We start from the raw sequence: 16,844 nt of genomic DNA, 5'->3' as shown, positions 1-16,844 counted from the left end.
TCTCACCTGCAGCTATTGTGCAATCCGCTAATTGAACAGCTGTTTCTATATGACACATTCCGTGAGGTCATGCCAAATGCTTCTCAATCATGTTATGCAATTTTTTTGTTCCCTCAAATTAGGGTCCATTATATGTGGAAGGCAGAGATCCAGGCTCAAGTCACAGTCTACCACATAGTTCTAATCTGCTAGGAGGTTTTCACTTCTTTCTTTTACCTATCAAAGTTTTTTTGAGGACGTAAAATTTCATGCAGTAATCCTTCACAAGAAAGAGGTAAGACAGCAGTTGGGCTCCAGAGCCTTGAAACAGTGTGTGTGTGTGTGTGTGTGTGTGTGTGTGTGTGTGTGTGTGCACGCGCACGTTTGTGTGCTATTTTAGAAGAAGTACTTCATCCAAAAGCTTAATATTTTAGCAGTCTTTTTCACTGTGTTTGTCTGTGACTCAACACCTCCTCTATGTGGTGTATAGCAGCCTATTCTTTTCATATTGTTGTTATTCCACTGAGGACTTCCAATTGTTTGATACTTCACATTTTGGAATTTGTAGGAGAAGAGAAAACAGAATGAAGGTCACAGTTTTGTATCATGGTAATTAGAGATGGCATACTAGTTCAGTAGGACAGGGATGAAATGAAAACAGTCCTGATCTACTCAAAGTTATCATCCTGACATGTGCTTCAAACACTTTATAGAACTGTTAGAAAAACAGGTAGTTTGATGGGAACATTAGCTTCAGACCTGCAGGAGTCTAGTACTGTCCAGTTTCCACCTTGATTAGTGTGGAGAAGATAAAGTTGAATATTTTGGAAACATTTCTCTTCTAGATACATATGCTGAACAGTATGCAGAACACTCACAGTGCTGAAGTGAATTCACCCCACACAACACAATCACAACTTATCAGAGCCATAACCCCCAAACTCCATATAGTTCTGTGCTGAATATTCTGAATTTATTGGCAGCCATATCTAGGGACACACACAGGGTCTACAATAGATCACTAAGAGAATCTTAGTGTTTAGAACCATTTGTGTAGATTACTTTATCATCACACATCTCACTTAAAACACAGTACAACAACTTTTTTTTTAAAAAAAAAAATTGATTATCTTTTCAAAATACTTAAAACTGCCTGAAATTACACTTTGCTTCTACAGAATCCAGAGTATTAAGGACATTAATGTGCTAATGGAATAAATTTGTAAAAAGGAGGATCTGCTTATTGCAGACAGCAAGGCTGTTAATTCTGTCTAATCGAGCACAGACACTGTGTAATCTAGAAGAGGAAAATAGAACATTAAATGTATCCACTCCAAGTGCTACTCGTTTTGCCTTCCACAAATCTCAAATAACCTTATTGTTAGCTAATAATGAAATCCTGCTCCAATGATGGACAAGTAGCAGTAAGGGAACATTGGTGATTATGGAACAGACACATACTCCATGCAAAACAGATTAGGATTAATTACTACTGGATGGGAAGCTGTGTCGTCCACCCTGGCACAAAGGTTGATTATGGGATTAGGTTTACTAGCACCTTTTAGCCAAACAACGACTCTCACCATGCACAGTGCCTTTGATTTGGAGGTGTGTCGTTTTCACTGTTGTATACAATTTGTATTCCTCATAAAACAACACCTGCTACGATTCTCTTGTTAAAATCTATTTGAAAGAATGCCACTGAATCAACACTTGAAAAATAATTGGGGAAGGGAAATTTTATGAGGAAAGAAATCTATGCAAGCCTAATTTGAGCTGCAGGCAATATTGTTCATCCATTTAGTGTCAGGTCTCTCCAAAGTAAACGATGATACACAGTATTATGCACATAGGAAAGCCTATTGCATTTCCACTTCTTACACACCGGTTGTCAAACTTGGAATGGCTCTTCTAGAATTTCCCAGCAGAAGATCTTTCCTTCAGTGTAGGTTGTCAGTCAGAGGTCTGATAGCAATGCAGTCTACAGTCTTTTCCTATGTAGCTTGTGAGGACAACTCCAAGATAACCTACTATGACAAATTTGGAAAGTTTAATATCAGCTAAAGTTGGCTATGCGGTGGCCAAGAGAATTTATTTAGTGCCTAATTTTGGTTGCTGTAACATGCTGCATGAGATCCGATCATTTCCCACTGAAGTCTTTTGAACAGCAAGTGAGTGAAGAATGTGGTTTCTATATGGAGAAATAATAAACTGCATTCCTCAATGCTGCTCAAAAAGTTCAACTTACAAGAAAACATCATCAATTTTACTTCACATTTTAAGAAGGATAAGGCACACTTGCAAGACATCAGCCCCATCAATCCATAGTACGCAGGTATGACCTGAAAGTACAGCTTTCAAATTTTTGCAAAAACCAGTTGTATATATCTCAAGGAATACATAATATGTCAAAGTAGTACACACACACACACACACACACACACACACACACACACAATGTTCAGAAAAGTAGAGCAACTTGAACGATTAGGGAGGGGACATTCATATTCACATTCACAGGACATGTACATTAGCAAGTTCTGCAGAAATGAATAGTATTCCAGTCACCTTGGTTTAGCAAGTGACCTGTTGCCTAACAGGCACAGGATCTGCCACGGACCCTGATAACTTGTTCCACGCGTGATGGCATTGATGTGTATATGACTATACGATGCAAATGACATCCTTTGGTATAGCCATCCATGCTGCATTCCCCTGGTTCCAAAGTTCATCTGTGGTGGCCGGCACTGGGTCACAGTTCTGCACCTGTCATTAGCACCATATCGCAAACATTTTCAATTGGTGACAAGTCTGGTGATCTGGTGGGCCAGGGAAAAATGCTGACATCTTGTGACACCAAGAAGGCACATGTTTGTGCAGCAGCATGTGGTTGCACATTGGCTTGTTGAAAAATGGTGTCTGGAGTGTCACGCAGAATGGGTACGGGTACAGGTCACAGAATGTCGACACATCGACACAGAGAGGGGTTGGGTTGTTTTGGGGGAAAGAGACCAAACAGCGAGGTCATTGGTCTCACCGGATTAGGGAAGGACGGAGAAGGAAGTCGGCCGTGCCCTTTCAAAGGAACCATCCTGGCATTTGCCTGAAGCGATTTAGGAAAATCACGGAAAACCTAAATCTGGATGGCCGCATGCGGGATTGAACCATCGTCCTCCCGAATGCGCGTCCAGTGTACTAACCACTGCGCCACCCACAGGATGTCATTCATATAGATCACATTGATCACAGCGTCCTGGACATGAACCAACTGTGATTTGTGGTTGTACCCAATAGCACTCCTTACCATAGGGCCTCGAGCTGATGCTTTATGTCTTGTACAAATGCAATCACTGTGATGTTGCTCCACTTGGGTGCAGCGAACCAAAATGGGTCATCATTTTCAAACAAACAGAATCTGGATTCACCCAAAAACACTATTTGATGCCATTCCTGTCCACAGCAACATCATTCCATACAACACTGCTGTCTAGCATGTTTCTGCACATTTGTCAAAGGTAGGCAGAGAAGTGGACGACGCGCACATAACCCATGCCATAATAAACAGCAACAGACTGTCACCCCTCATAGTGTGTGATGTGTTACACTGTTCCACTGTTGCTCCAGGGCCAAGGAGGACACATATCTGTCCTGCAATGCCATTAGGATGAGATGTCGATCTTCTTGGGAGGTTGGCTGGGCAGTGTGACCTGACCCATCTCATAGTGTTCTACGGCCTTTGGTGAACCGTTCTGCACACATCCATTGCACTGATGAGACACTTGGTGCTACATGAGCAGCAGTTTCCCAGATGGATGCATCACATTCTCTCATGCCAATAATGCACCCTCTTTCAAACAATCTGATTTGATGACATGGTTCGCACATACATCTGCGAGGCATCTTTTATGTCTGCTCAAGTCACACCTTTGGCTTACCACGAAAACAAAGAGTCGCAGGCACATTTTACCAGTGGGTGGTGGTGTGCCACGATGTTGACCTTGAACCCGTGGGCTGACATGGTTCAAATGCTAATCATTTCTGTAGACCATACTAATGTACATGTCCTGTGAAAATGAACGTCCTATCTCTAGTCATTCAAGGTGTTCTGTTAACCTCAAAATCAAAATGAATAAAGCCAAGCAATGAAGAACTATTATGGAATGAAGTTAGTGATTTTTGATTCACAGTTTAACCATGCTGCTGACATTGAGGAATTGTGCAACTCCTGCAAATGTACAGGGTGTCCCACTCAAATCTCCCTGATTTCAAGGATCCAGGAGAGAAAAACCACAGTAGATACAACAATGAACAATGCACCACATTCTAGAGCACCTCAAAGAATTTATATTCCCGCATCAGAAATTCCAAGTGTTGTCACCAGAGTGCAGCAAGGTCGCATGAAGAGAAAATGGCAACTCCACAGCAGTGCTCATAAGCAGTAATGTGGTTTGCAGAAACAGAATTGCTGATTACTGTGCAAAGAAATTAGTGTTGTGTATATGAATGTGATCCACCTTATGTGAAAACAATTAAGGAATGGTATATGAAGTTTCTGGCAACAGGAAGTGTTCTGAAACATTCTGGCGGTGCATGTTACAACGTTTCAGAAGAGACAGTAGAGGACATCAGACAAACGTTTCTCAGAAGCCTATGTAAGTCAATCTGTCACGCATCTACGCAACATGATGTACCTCAATCAACATTGTACTGTGTAGTTCACCAGTGTCTTCGTATGTGTGCTTACAAAGTGCAAATTCTGCAGCATCTGATGCCGAACGACAAACTACACTGACAACAATTTACTGCGGATATGCTGCAGCGTATTGATATGGATGCCAACTTCCTGAAAAGATGAGGCAACCTTTCATCTATCAGGAAGGGTTAATAGGCACAATGTTCAGATTTGGGGTTCACAAAATCTGCACGTTGTCATTGAACATGTTTGTGATAGCCCTAAACTAAACATTTGGTGCGGACTAATGCATTACAGGATTGTTGGACTGTTCTTCTTTGCGGAACAAACGGTGAATGGGTCAGTGTATCTGGACATGTTGGAGCAGTTTGTGTACCCTCAGATGCAAGACTTGCAACCAAACATCATTTTTCAACAAGATGGAGCTCCGCCGCATTGGTCAGCGGCTGTTCGCAAGTTCCTGGATAAGAAATTTCCCAATTGTTGGATCAGTCGCAGAGGACCCATTGCCTGGCCACCATGTTCACCCAACATTACTCCGCTTGATTTCTTGATGTGGGGATTCACGAAAGACTCCGTGTATGCGACCAAAGTGGATGATATTTCTACGTTGCGACTTCGTATCACCAATGCGATTGGAACAATAACAGAGGAAATATTACTAAGAACTTGGCAAGAAATTGAATTTGGACTCTATATTCTTTGTGCTACAAATGGTTCACATGTAGAGGTGAATTAATGATAAATAAATAAATTCTTTGAGATGCTTTACAATGTGGTGCATTTTTCATTTTTGTTTCTACTGTGGTTTTTTTCCTGGGCCTTTGAAATCAGGGGGGTTTGAATGGGACACCCTGTACTTCACTTTCACAGTGCAGCTTTAAAATCTAAAGAAAATAATGCACAACAGTGATGTAAATAATGAAATAGCAGCACTATTTCTATATCGGCACACTCATTTCGTTCCTTTACAATGCATTTGTGAATCACAACATAATGTTCAAAGCAAAGAGATCTCTAGTAACACCTACAGGTTAGAAACTGTGCACTTTGACACAATGAAAGAAGCACGTTAGAAACATCAAAACAGTATTTCACAAATCTTTTATTCTATCCACAGTACAGTGCTTCGTGCTCACGCATAAAGCAGCTGCAGGGGGGCAAAGCGAATAACAACCAGTGTGCCTGCATATTTAAAAGCTGTACTTTCTGATGGTCATAACTGGATATTATCAGCATTATGGCCTAGATTCCTGCATAGGGGCAAATGCTGGGGCGGATACCTTGCAAATATGCATTTTTCTCCTTAAATATGAGCTCAAGTCAGTGATGTTTCCTCGTTAGTCCTTTTCATCAATGCTCAATGGTGGCATGATACTGGATTTTATGCTGTTGAAAAATAGTCCACCAGCTTCTGAATGGTGTGTGTGTGTGTGTGTGTGTGTGTGTGTGTGTGTGTTGCAACTGCTACAAAACGCCAAAATAGCTTTCCATATATTTGTGCCGCTCATGGGACAAATGACCAAGCCAAAAAACATATATCACACAATATGAATTGTTATAGCGAACATTATTAATTTTGTCTTTGCTGTTGAACCGTAAGAAAACATGTGTAAGGATGAGTGTGATGATTTTTTCAGAGGTAACTTGCTATTACTGCAGGCATATGACAACGCTACACAGCTGCACATGTTAGTAATTCTGTATGTTGTCACATCATGCATGTCATAATCAATGGCATTATCTCTGATGCTTCATGTGGGCTATTCTTCTCCTAATCCTGAGGTTTAAAGAGGGGCAGTACAGCACATACTTATCACCTGATCGAATGCTGCATGTGCTATCCTCAATACTGCTGCTCAGACTGTTCATTCTAGGTGAACTATTTAGGCTTCTGGGTTTTATTTTTCCTTCATCCTTTCGACCAACTGTTTTTGTACCTTTTATGACAATTTGTTATGCAACAAGACAATCTTGGTGCATCTCACAACATTGTGACAGTGTTCAGTGAACGGTGTAAACATGTTCAGAATATGTTGTTTATTTTGTACTTCATATTAGTGAATATACATGTTAAATTAACTTTTGTTTCCACAGTCATAAAACACTGGACAGAGGGAAAGACTCCTGTATGATAGAGGACGTGATTGTAAAAATTAAACTTACAATAAACAGTCAGAACCTTGAGACAGTTATCAAGGATGTGAATGTTGACCTGTGTGAATTATCAAAATGGTGACAGAATATACGATCAAAGCACAATCCACCTAAAACTCAAGATGATCTGGTTCATCATTCTAGGCTCAGTAGCCTAAAGTTCATACCATCTTTAATCCTAAATGGTATAAATATAAATTTATCTTCCTCTACAAAGAGCCTATGAGTAATAATAGATGTAAACCTAAACAAGGTTGAACACATAGTTACAATGTGCAAGAATAAATCAGCATCTCTCCACGTCCTACAAAAATATAAAAAGCTTTTTTCTCTGGAAAAGAAATTTGTACAAATGCTTTTACTTCTAATGTATGAATACAGTAATGTTATTCTTCCAGGTCTTTCTCAGGAAATCTCATTGCACTTGGAGCTGGTGACGAATGCCTGCGTATGATTTATCTGTGATGTTCAAATTTTTGATTGATCTCATCATCACATGCCCAACTATCCTGGCCACATGCACACTACTGCAAAGTTTTCTACACATACTGTCTTCTCTTGATTGCCTAGTGTTTCTGCCATCAGTGCGGAAAGACCTGGGTTCCATTCCCAGTACTTCAGACTTTTTTTCTGAGGTAGGGGTGCCTGGAATGCAGTCCTCTCGGCCTTGCGAGGTCAAATGAGAACTGCTTGAATAAAGAAGAAGCGATACCATCAGGATTCATTGAATGGCAATAAAGGCCGGAGGGATTGGCCTACTTATCACATCGCACAACTATAGATTGCCCCCAAATACTGCCTTGTAGGCAGCAGTCAGCCAGTCAGAACAGGCGTAAGGTCTTATCTGCGAGTGCTGTTTACATTTACTATCTCCTTTATTGTTTTACCACTGTATGCAGTCTCTCACACCTCTGCTCAATCTTAACATCCTTCTCGGACCACCACAGCAGAAACACTTATTCCTATCAGAGTAAAAATCTTTCAATCCTACTACAAACCCAGCAGATTTCTCCACGTCCTTTTCAGTAGCAAGAGACCCAAATGTTGAATTATCCCCCTCACCATATCAGAGCGCTAACTAAAATCTCCAGTTTCAAAAGACAGCTAATGATATATTTATTAAAAAAAACAATACAGTAATGTCTTCACCTTCTCTGTACACACGCTTTATCCCATTAAAACTATGTAGGCCTACCCTTCTTTCCCACCAGGCCTCTCTCATTTCCTGGACCTTAGCTGGTACAGTCTATCTCAATCTCTCTCCCTCAGAACTCACTCTAACTATTTTATTCCCATAAATACACTAAAGGAAAACTATCATAACAGCAAAACTAATTAAAGCAGAGTAACGAAATTTTGAGAATACATTTGTCTAGGTGACATATGTAAGTGATTAACATTGCAAGATCACATGTTGATGTGAGGGTGAGATAAGCCACTGCAAATGTGATATGCTGATACATTAATAACCTGTGTAACTGCCAGAATGTTGAATACAAGCAAGCAAATATACATGAATTATGTTTTACATGTGTCGGATGTTAGTTTGTGGGATGGTATTCCATGCCTGTTGGACTTGGTCAGTCAATACAGGAACGACTAGTGCTGTTTGTGAATGACACTCGAGTTGTAATCCGGTAATTTTCCTTATGTGCTCAAGTGGAGACAGATCTCTTGATTGAGCAGGTCAAGACAATATGTCAACACTCTCTAGAGCATGTTGGGTTACAACAGTGGTATGTGGGAAAGCGTTATCTTGCTGGAAGACACATTTTGGAATGCTGTTCGTGAATAGCAGCACAACAGATCGTATCACAAATTTGCAGTCAAAGTGCATGGGATAGCCATGAGAGTACTCCTTATGTCGTACGAAATCACACCCCAGACCATAACTCCAGAGGTAGGTCCAGTGTGCCTTGCATGCAGACAGGCTGGTTGGAGGCACTCAACTGGTCTCCTCTTAAACAACACACAGCCATCAGTGGCACCTTAAGCAGTTTCAGTTTTCATCAGAAAACACAACAGGTCTCCACACTACCCTCCAATAAGCTCTTGCTTGACGCCAATGAAGTTGCAAATGGCAGTCGGTTGGAGCCAGTGGAATGAACCCTATAGGGTATCTCATTCGGAGCTGTCCTTGAAGTAACCAATTTGTAACAGTTCGTTGTGCCACTGTGGTGCTGCTCAAATTGCTACAGCAGGTGCAGTATGACGTGCCAGAGCCAGACGTCGGACACAATGTCCTTCCCTTTCGGTAGTGCCATGTGGCAGATGGAGCCCTGTCTTCTTGCGACTGAACATTCTCCTGACAACCTCTACCAGCCATCACTTACAGTGGCTACATTCCTGCCAAGCTTTTCAGCAATACTGCAGAAGGAACATCCACTTTCTCATAGCCTTATTACACGACCTTGTTCAAAGACAGTGAGATGTTGATAATGTCTTCTTTGTCGTATTAAAGACATTCTTGACTAACATTAACTCACCATGTCCAATCTCAAAGGTAAATAATGGTTCACGATCGTTACAATATGCGTTTAAAGCAAACCTGATTTGCATCCTCATAGTTGCACTACTAGTACCACTCTTATGCGTGTGGTGCAAAATTTGAAGACACATCATATTTCTGATGCAGAAACACATCTACCAACTTTCATTTATAACAAACAACTCTTTATTGGTGCTGTGATTTTTTTCTGTTGTGTGTGTTTCGTATTTGCTACTGTCACTATTATTATTATTATTATTTTAGCAGCAGCAGCAGCAGCTGTAGCAGCAGGTGCAATAGTAGTAGTGAACCCCACCACTGTCCTGCCCTCCCCCCCCCCCCCCCCACCCCTGTTTTCTCTTTTGTTATCATTACTATTATCAGCAGCAGCAGGAGGAGGAGGAAGAGGAGGAGGAGGAGGAGCAGGTGCAATAGTAGTAGTGAACCTTACGTGCACCCTCAACATGAAAAACTAACCTTACATCCACAGAAAGATCCACAATCCATCACCTAAAAACTGATCCCGATATTATAATCCTACCTGCTGACAAAGGCTCCACCACTGTTGTTTGAACCACAAGGATTACCTGGCAGGACTCTGCCAGCTGTCATATTCATCCATCTACAAACCCTGCCACAGCAACCCCATTCCAGAAATACAGCAGGATTTCCAGTCTCTCCTCAAATCCTTAGGCCCATCCCAGAACCTCTCCCAAGAGTCTATCTCTCTTCCCACCCCTACCATTCACCACACTCCTACCTTCTACATGCTTCCTAAAGTTCATAAACTCAACCACCCAGGACACCCCATCGTGGCCGGTTACTGTGCTCCCACTGACAGAATCTCTGTCCTCATAGACCAACACCTTCGCCTATTAAACACAACTTACCCTCCCATATAAAAGATACCAACCATTTCCTGCACCGACTCTCCACAGTTTCTGTTCCTTTACCAAATGGTGCCCTGCTCTTCACTATTGATACCGCCTCCCTTTACACAAACATCCCTAAGCCCATTTCCTTACCACTATTGAGCACTACCTTTCCCAACATCCGACGGGTTCCCAACAAACAACCTCCTTGCTAGTCATCATGACCAACTATATCCTCACCCACGATTACTTCTCCTTTTAAGGCATTACCTTCAAAAAAATCTGGGGTACAGCTATGGGCACACACATGGTACCATCCTATGTCAACCTATTCACAGGGCATCTAGAGCAACCCTTCCCAAACATCCAGAATCGCAAACCCCTCATATGATTCGGAGTCATTGATGCCACCTTCGTGATCTGGATGGAGGGTGAGGACACCCTGTCCACATTCCTCAAGAGCCCCACAACTTCTCCTCCGTTCACTTCACCTTGTCCTATCCTACCCATCGAACCACTTTCCTCGATGCTGACCTCCACCTCAATGATGGCTATATCAGTCCCTCTCTGTCCATATCAAACCACCATCCACCAGCAACACCTCCACTTCGACAGTTGCTACCCATTCCATACCAAGAAGTCCCTTCCATACAGCCTAGCCACCTGTGGCCATTGCATCTGTTCTGACAAGTGGTCCCTCTAGAAATATACTGAGGGTTTCACTGAGGCTTTCACAGATCGTAATTACCATCCCGACACTGTACAAAACAAATCTTCTGGGCCTTGTCTTTCCAGTCATCCAAGATCTCTCAAAGCCCCACCATCTGACCACAGAGGAGCATTCCCCCTCTTGACTCAGTACCACCCACGACTGGAGCAACTGAATTATATTCTCCGCCAGGGTTTCAAATACCTCTCGTCCTGCCCTGAAATGAGAAGTGTCCTACCCACTATACTTCCCACTTCTTTCACAGTGGTATTCTGCCACCCACCGAACCTACACAATGTCCTCGTCCATCCCTACACAACCCCTGCTACCAACCCCTTGCCTCACAGCGCACGTCCCTGTAATAGACGTAGATGCAAGACCCATCCCATACCTCTTCCCACCACCACTTACTCCATTCCTGTCACAAAATCACCTATCCCATCAAAGGCAGGGCTACCTGTGAAACCACTCATGCAATTTACAAGCTAAGCTGCAACCACTGTGCTGCATTCTACATGGGCATGACAACCAACAAGCTCCCTGTCCACATGAATGGCCACCAACAAAATGTGGACAAGAAACAAGTGGACAACCCTGTTACTGAACACGCCACCAACACAATGCCCATTTCAATGACTGCTTCAAGCCTGTGTCATCTGGATCCTTCCCACTAACACCAGCTTTTCTGAATTTCACAGGTGGGAACTCTCCCTGCAATATATCCTATGTTCCCATAGCTCTCCTGGTCTCAATCTTCTGTTAGTCATTGTCCTTACCCATCAGCCATTTCAATGTTCCCATTCCAGCACTACACAGCCCTCTATTCTTCCAATGCACCCAGTCTCTTTACTTCTCTCCTTTTCCACTAGTCCCCCCCCCCTCCCCCACACCCTCCATCTGACTTCCAAAATGCATCAAGCTGCTCCACTCTACATCTTGTCCTGCACGCTCCCAGCAGCACTTTAGTGTCCCCAACCCCTACATAGCTATCCCTCCCCCTCACCACCCCAGCCCAGCCTCTTCCTTCCCCCACACGGCTGCTTCTCCCACAATGCCCTGCTGCTCGCAATCCGGCTCCACCTGCCAGAGACTGTGTCATGCGCGTGAGTGTGTCGCGTGTGTGTGTGCGTGTGCGGTCTGCTTTTGACATAGGCTTGTTGGCTGAAAGCTAACGTTCTGACAGTCTTTTCATTGTGCCGTTGCTAAATCAGTTAATAGGTGCAGAAAGGCAAAGTCATGCCATCTGTAACAGCTAGTAAAGCAATTGGTTGTTCCAATCAATCTTCAGGTTGTGGGCAACTATACTTAACACATTACACTTTTAAAACTGAAAGAATTTAACAGTTACTTGCACCTTAGACTAATTTTCTTAAAGCTATGTTGTGTATGGCATATTTTTCACTCTTTTGTTCCTTCAGTTATCTAGGACAGTTTTCATTACATGTACTTACTTTTAACAATAATTTACTTTTCACACCAAGTTAAGTAATGTTGCCAGAAAAATTGTTATTTCAAATCTCTTTTAACAGAGAATCTAATGCAGCTTAAAGAATCAATTTACCTACGCAAAATATACATAAAGTAGTACAAGAAAATGCCATCTGGCTTGTACCTCCTGTAGTTACCTATAACATAAGTACTATGTTAAAATGCCAGGGGTTTCTAATATTTCAAGTTTGGTCTCTAATTATTGCAATGATTGTATTTTGTATTGAGGTGAGTAAAGAAAAATAAAAGTATAACAGCAAACTTACCTGTGTAATGCTAGCTAGTTGAAAAAGTGAGGCTACGAGATTTGGCGTAATGTACGATGAAATAGGAACCCAGGAAAGAAGATGTGTCAGTGCCTGTAAGGCCAGGCAACAAATTGTGTCACTATCTGTGTCCAAACAGCTGTGGAACTTCCTTCCATTTCCAAGCACTGAACTCAGCAAAGAGCCTATTAAATTTAGAACATAAAAATAATTCACAAATATACAACAGCTCAATAATGAAATATGCTTACACTCTGACAGAAAGTATTTTTGGTAAACACACTGTACAAATACAACCTTCAATACAGTTAGTAAGTAATGTACAAACATTTCAGCACACTAGCAATACTGCATGATAAGAGGGAAGTTATAGTTTAATGACAGAAATCTATCTCACACAGTACACTTTAATTCAGTTTGGGATTGGTTATATGACATGAATTTTTATTGTCGAGGAAAAATTTATCCACAATAATTCAGAAAGAAGAATTAAGTGGGTGCAAGTTCTAGCCAGAAACTCTTGTAAATTCTGAATTTTATGTTTGCAGCCTTCAGGTAGTACAAGTAGGAGTTCACAGACAAACAATTACAGTAGTCCAACAACCACAATATCATTCAAATACCTTGTTCTTGTATCTCACTCGCCCTTTGACAATACTTATTTATTTCTGGATGAAATCCCTGTCTGTATCAGCCTCAGCCTCTTCTGTATTTATGATTTCAACATCCATTTCTCAACCAATATCATTCGCACAGATGATTAAAAAAAAAAATTTTTCTACTTTACATTAACTTCCAATACAGACTGCTTTTAAAGTTTCGCTGAGTTTTATCCACCACTAAACTGATCATATTTTTGCAACACCAGGACAAATATCACAGAGAGTTGCCAAGACTTCTATTGTATTTGGTTATCTCACTAGAGCCATTCCTGTTTATATCACATTACAGCTTCCAACAGAAACTACACAACAACTTTCACTCCTCTGTCTTGTAAATACAACTCCACATTACAAGAGCACAATTTGAGTCTAACGTAGACACCAATTTCTGCCAAGAATACAGTCATGAATCTGTTTTTCAAGGACTCCATCTTACCATCCAGGAAGCCCATTTATACCAATACCATTTTTCTAAATAAAAACAACATATTACAAGCCAGTTTTAGGACCTTTTATTCAGAGTGAACTGAGTATAGATAAATTTTTATACATTCTCATGTTATGTAGACTGAGGTCCCTAACAATATCCCAAATTCAACAACTGCTCTTGTCAGTCATATAACCTGTCATTATAATCCACAATGACAATATTCATAATGAAAATATTTAACCACGGCAAATGTGAATCTGAGTATGTAACCCCTCATCATCTGTCACCATTATCACATTCCATGATTAACATTAATCATACCAACATCCCACAACTGAATCCATACAGTTTCATAGTCCATCTGAAACCCACACACTCAGGTGACAAAAGTCATGGAATACTGACATACCCAAACATATACATATATGATGATAGTATCACATATATAAGGTATGAAAGGGCAGGGCAGGGCATTGGTGGAGCTGTCATTTGTACTAAGGTAATTCATGTGAAAAAATTTCTGACATGATTATTGCTTTGAACGCAGAATGGTACCTGGAGCTACAAGCATGGGTCATTTCATTTCGGAAATCATTGTGGAATTTAATATTCCAAGATCCATAGTGTCAAGTGCGTGCTGACAATACCAAATTCAGGCATTACCTCTCACCATGGACAACAAAGTGGTCGATGGCCTTACTTAACGACTGAGAGCAGTGGCGTTTGCGTGGAAACTAGTGTGACCGCTTGTTGGCGTTAGTCAGTCAGTCAGGCAGCACTAGCCGACCGCGACAGACGCAGCAACAGATAAGTAACCGCATTTGTCATTTACGAGTTCCTAACCAGGAGCGAATTTTATTATATTGTCTGTGCGCTTTAATAGTTTAGTTTCTTGAGTTTCTGCATATAAAATTTAACATCTAATAGCCACAGTTCTCGCATTTTCGTTTGCATCAGAAAGTAAACCGATTTTGTGACATATTACATATTACAAGTTCCAAATCAGGGTCAAATTATTTAGTTTCACCTGAGTGCTTCGGTAGTTAGGTTTTTGAATATCTGCATATTACTAGACACAGTTCGTTTGTTTTCGGCAGGTTCTACAGTAGAATTGTGCAACATGTGCTGATAGTCCGTTTATCTGCATAGTTCAGCTTTCCACGGTATTTAGTATGGACAGGTACTGCAACTGTTGCATGCGGATGCGAGCTGAATTGGTGACACTTCACTCTCAGCTTCAGGCTGTGATGGCTTTGGTTACACAGCTTGAGGCTGCAGTGGATGGGCACCACTGTTGTGGACCGGCTGTGGGGATCCAACGGACGTCCAGCATGTCAGTGTCCTCTGATCGGTCCTCACCAGTGGCCAACCCAGTTACTGCTCACACTAAGGCTGACCCCACACCTGTGGTCGAGTGGGAGGTCGCCCCGGGGCGAAGCAAGTGGCGAAAGACTTCTAAGGCGGCCACCAATAAGGCCTCCTCAGTTTGTCTGACAAACAGTTTACAGGTGCTGTCTGTGGCTGACACTGTTGCTGAGCCAGATGCTGTCGCCTGTCCTGTTTCAGAGGAAACCACTCAGCCTGCAAGATCCGGGCAATTGCAGAGGGTGGGATTATTGGTAGTTGGGAGCTCCAATGTTAGGCGTGTTATGGGGCCCCTTAGGGACTTGGTTGACAAAAAGGGTAAGAAATCCAATGTGCACTCCATGTGTATACCGGGTGGAGTCATTCCAGATGTGGAAAGGGTCCTCCCGGATGCCATGAAGAGCACAGGGTGCAGCCAACTGTAGGTGGTTGCTCACATTGGTACCAATGATGTGTGTCACTTTGGATCACAAGAGATTCTCTCTGGTATCGAGTGGCTCAGAGAAGTGGTAAAGGCTGCCAGTCTTGCTTGCAAGATGAAAGCAGAGCTGAGCATTTGCAGCATAGTCAACAGGACCGATTGCGGACCTCTGGTACAGAGCCGAGTGAAGGGTCTGAATCAGAGGCTCAGACGGTTCTGCGACCATGTAGGCTGCAGATTCCTCGACTTGCGCCAAAGGGTGGTTGGGTTTCGGGTTCTGCTGAATAGGTCATGTGTCCACTATAAGCAGGAGGTGGCTACACGGGTAGCAAGGACTGTGTGGCGTGGACTGCGCGGTTTTTTAGGTTCGAGGGTCTCGGGAAAACACAAGAAGGGCTTCAGTCACAAAGGGTGCAGGCTGAACACAGGAAAAACATAGATACAGGAACCGTTGGTATAACAGTTGTAAACTGTCATAGCTGTGTTGTGAAAGTACCAGAGTTCCAAGAGCTAATAGAAAGCACTGATGCTCAAATCGTTATAGGCACTGAAAGCTGGCTAAAGCTGGATATAAGCTCAGCCGAAATTTTTGCGAAGAACCTAATGGTGTTCCGAAAGGATAGGCTAAACATGGTTGGCAGAGGCGTGTTTGTTGCGGTCATCATATGATAATAGTTGGTGGTGACTTTAATTTACCCTCGATATGTTGGCGAAAATACATGTTTAATTCCGGAGGTACACATAAAATATCATCCAAAGTTGTACTAAACGCATTCTCTGAAAATTATCTCGAGCAATTAGTTCATGAGCCCATGCGAATAGTAAACGGTTGCGAAAACACACTTGACCTCTTAGCAACAAATAATAGTGAGATAATAACTAGCATCAAAACCGATTCAGGGATTAGTGAACACAGGGCTGTCGTAGCAAGATTGAATATTGTAATCCCCAAATCCTCGAAAAATAAGCGAAAAATATACCTATTCAAAAAAGCAGATGAAAATTCACTTGACGCCTTCCTAAGAGACAATCTCCACTCATTCCAAATTAATAATATAAATGTAGACCAGATGTTGCTTAAATTCAAAGAAATAGTATCGGCAGCAATTCAGAGATTTATACCAAATAAATTAACAAACGACGGAGCTGATCTTCCTTGGTACACAAAATGGGTTAGAACACTGTTGCAGAAACAACGACACAAACATGCCAAATTTAAACAGACGCAAAATCCCCAAGATTAGCGATCTTTTACAGAAGCTCAAAATGTAGCGCGGACTTCAATGCGAGATGCTTATAACAGTTTCCACAACA

General features: G+C 42.0%; 1 protein-coding gene across 5 annotated transcripts in view; it reads right to left on the bottom strand.

The window, feature by feature from the left end:
• The window catches only part of LOC126249381 (exportin-6-B), a 381,423-nt gene that overhangs the window by 162,273 nt on the left and 202,306 nt on the right, over positions 1 to 16,844 (bottom strand). For all 5 annotated transcript variants that reach the window (XM_049951037.1, XM_049951050.1, XM_049951057.1 and 2 more), the window contains one exon: positions 12,653 to 12,837. In XM_049951037.1, coding sequence (XP_049806994.1) covers positions 12,653 to 12,837 — 185 coding nt within the window. The remainder of the gene's footprint in view (positions 1 to 12,652; positions 12,838 to 16,844) is intronic.

The sequence above is a fragment of the Schistocerca nitens genome, chromosome 1 (genome assembly GCF_023898315.1).
Source record: "Schistocerca nitens isolate TAMUIC-IGC-003100 chromosome 1, iqSchNite1.1, whole genome shotgun sequence".
NCBI lineage: Eukaryota > Metazoa > Arthropoda > Insecta > Orthoptera > Acrididae > Schistocerca > Schistocerca nitens.
Note: the sequence above shows the minus strand (reverse complement) of the source record. Positions and strands in the feature narration are given on the sequence as shown.